Here is a 2,890-nt window from a genome sequence, read left to right on the forward strand (position 1 = left end):
TCGCCGCCGCCCACTTCTTGTGCACTCCGCTGCCGACATGCGTAGGGAAGTTCATCGTGAACGCGGTCTGATCACTCTTGTCGCTGTCGCAGCTCGCGCTGCAGTCCGCAGTCGCGTACAGCGATTCGGCGGAGGCGCAGAGGGACTCACTGACGCCGCCGTCGCCTGCTCCGTACTGAGACACGTCCACCGAAACGATGTCCACGGTAACAACATCCTCCGCGGCAGAGTCCTCCCCAACAATTGTGTAGTCGTGCGCTCCCACCGCGGCCGCACACTTCTTCCACGCAGTTTCTCTAGAGAAGCGCCAACTTAACTTGTTGTCACTGTCCGCGCAGGACACCTCCACCGACACATTCACCGGCTGCCATTCTTTTGGCAGAACCGCCGGCGGAGATGCACGCTTTGCAGTCGTAGCAGCAGCAGGAGCCCCCGTCGCCCCGCAGACGGAGGGGGCGCAGCAGCAGCCGCAGAGCAGCACGAGGAGCGCCAACGCGCACACCGCACGGTGCCGCACCGTCAACGTCGTCATCGGCAGAAGTAGTAGTAGTGCTCGTAGAGTCGTGGCAGACTCGCTGAAGCCAGCGGGGAAAAAAAGACGCAGGAAACGAGAGAAGTAGAGGGAAAAGGAGAGGGAGTGCAGCGGAGACAGTGAAGAGAGCAGGTCGCAAAAAGAAAAAAGGCGGGAGCCGAGCAACTTCACGCAGCCACGCAAGAAAGACTCACAGCAGCGCCGGCAGCCACCCACGACGGAGCAGCGAAGAGCAGCCGCCACCACACGCACACGCACACGGGAAGTGGGCCCGCCGCCACCACCCAAATGAGGCGGCCCCCGCAAGGAAAACGAGTTAGCCACAGCGCACTCCCCCTCGTCCTGTGCGTTTTCCTTCCCTTCTCTTCAAGGCTCGCGAGGAAACCGCAGCAGCAGCAGCCGCACCCGGCACTGGCAGCGCAGGCCGCGAAAAGGCCATCCACCCGCACGGCACTACAGTCGCATCGCATGCACGTCCATTGTGTGTGTGTGTGTGTGCCTGCAGACACGCAACGCAAAGAGGGAGAAGAGAGAAGCGTGTGGCGGCACGCAGACAAACACACACGCACAGCAGAGGCGCAGGACGGAAATGAAACCAAAAGAGGCCGGAGCCGGCACCGCAGCCCAAGCGGCCGCCAGCCACGGGAAACATGATAAAGAAAAGCAAAGAAGAAAAAAAAATCGTCCTGCATCATGTATAAATCCCCCACAAACCCCAAAAGAAGAATTACTTTCCCCCATGATGTTTTCTCTCCAAAAAAAAAATGAGGCGGCGGCGAGCTGTCGCGTGGCCTCGCAAAAACTGAGTGTGTATTTTCTGCCCGCGGCCAAAGCAAAGGCGGCTAGCATTTCACCTCATTGTACTCCTCCTCACGTTCGCGCCGGCCATTTGTACCTCACAGCCCCTCCGGTGCGCGTGGTGCCCTTCTCGGGCCGCGCAAGCAAAAGAGCGGGGAAAAGAGAATGGCGCATGTAAGCCCGGCCCAGAAAGTAGGGCCCACGCACCCGTGGGGGAAAAAAAAGAAAAAGAAAAAAACTGATTGAGCACAACAAAAAAGAAAAAAAAGAAAAGAAACAGGGACTTTTCACGGACAGCAATAAATTGTTTTTGGATCGCATGCGTGAGTGTGCCCCTCTTCGGCCTCTCAACCCTCGCTGCATTCTGCCGCTCAGGCAAGCGCCCCGGCGCCCCACATCCCCAGCAGCAGCAGCGGCAGCAGCAAGGGAGCCGCATTCCCACGCACAACGACGCCACCATCGGCATTCTTCCGCAACATCATTTCGGCGTCGGTGATAAACGTGGTCCAGTCCCGGGGGGCGTCCGGGCCACCGCTCCCTCCCTCGGGCGCAGGGTCCGTGGGCGGGGGGCTGGAAGAGTCCGGGCTCCCGACTGTGGCGGCTGCGTCTGTGGGATGTTCAGCGCCGCCCGCACCATCGGCCGCCGGGGTGCCCGCTGCAGGTGCTTCAGGGGCCGCTGGTGCCGCTGGTGGCTGCGCTTCTTCACCACGAAGAGGGTTTCCGGCGACGGGGGGCTCAGGCAGCACCGCCTTGGACGGTAGCTGGCAAATGCCTGGCGTCTCGGAGAGGGCGGTCTCAGTTGCGATTGACGCCGTCCAGTCCCTGCAAAACCCGCTCTTTCCCTCCTCACGCTGAAATTTAATCGTGAACGCAACAGCGTCCTCGTTGGCCCCAGCACACGCCGTGGCACACTCCCAATCCTGGTACTGCTCTTCGACGTCATGGCACAAGGCCGAACACTCAAGGAATCTTCCCCCCCGCACACCTTTCGTACACGGCGTCCAGTTGCCCTCGCCGGGAAAGCGCCAAAGAACAGTTTTGCCTTCCCGCTTACACGCCACCTGCACCGGCACTGAGGACGGCTCACTCCACGTCGCCCCGCAGACAAACGAGGCGCAGCAGCAGCAGAGCAGCACGAGGAGCGCCAACGCGCACACCGCACGGCGACGCACCGTCGCCATCCTCGCCATCAGCAAAAACAGTGATCGTGGGGTAACAGAGTCGCTGGAGTCAGTGGACTGCGGGGGAGCGGAGAAAAAGAACAGAGAGAGAAATGGGGACCGAGGTGGAGTACGAAGGAGAGAGAGCAGGAAGAAGAAAGGAGAGGGAAAAGACAAGGCAGCAGCGCCCTGCAGCCGCACGAGGAGAAATTTATTCCGCCCCGCCCACGCAGGTGTCTTTGGTAGTGCCAGGGCTTTTGAGGAAAGCAAAAAAACGAACTAAAAACAGTAGACTGCTGCGAGGTCACGGGACACAGCGCCTCTTTTTCCCGCAGCAGCGCAGCCCGCCGGTAAATAAACACAAACACAAATATATATAATTTAAAAAAATAGTACCCTT

The 2,890-nt window shown here is 59.8% G+C and overlaps 2 protein-coding genes across 2 annotated transcripts, besides 2 other annotated features; both read right to left on the minus strand.

Annotated features, from left to right (window-relative positions):
• Tco025E_09796 (mucin-like glycoprotein) lies at positions 1–532 on the minus strand (the record flags this gene model as incomplete). The annotated part of the gene is made up of 1 exon (XM_029376603.1): positions 1–532. A coding segment is annotated over one exon (532 nt), but the record flags the coding sequence as incomplete, so codon positions are not given.
• Positions 533–602: 70 nt separating this feature from the next.
• Positions 603–665: a sequence feature (GA-rich).
• Positions 666–1,012: 347 nt separating this feature from the next.
• Positions 1,013–1,030: a microsatellite.
• A 671-nt stretch (positions 1,031–1,701) lies between these two features.
• Tco025E_09797 (mucin-like glycoprotein) lies at positions 1,702–2,511 on the minus strand (the record flags this gene model as incomplete). Its single annotated transcript, XM_029376604.1, has 1 exon — positions 1,702–2,511. The coding sequence occupies one exon, from the start codon at positions 2,509–2,511 to the stop codon at positions 1,702–1,704; it is 810 nt and encodes a 269-aa protein (XP_029223263.1).
• Positions 2,512–2,890: the final 379 nt, after the last annotated feature.

This window comes from Trypanosoma conorhini (assembly GCF_003719485.1).
Source record: "Trypanosoma conorhini strain 025E chromosome Unknown Tco_14.4_contig_01292, whole genome shotgun sequence".
Taxonomy (NCBI): Eukaryota; Euglenozoa; class Kinetoplastea; order Trypanosomatida; family Trypanosomatidae; genus Trypanosoma; species Trypanosoma conorhini.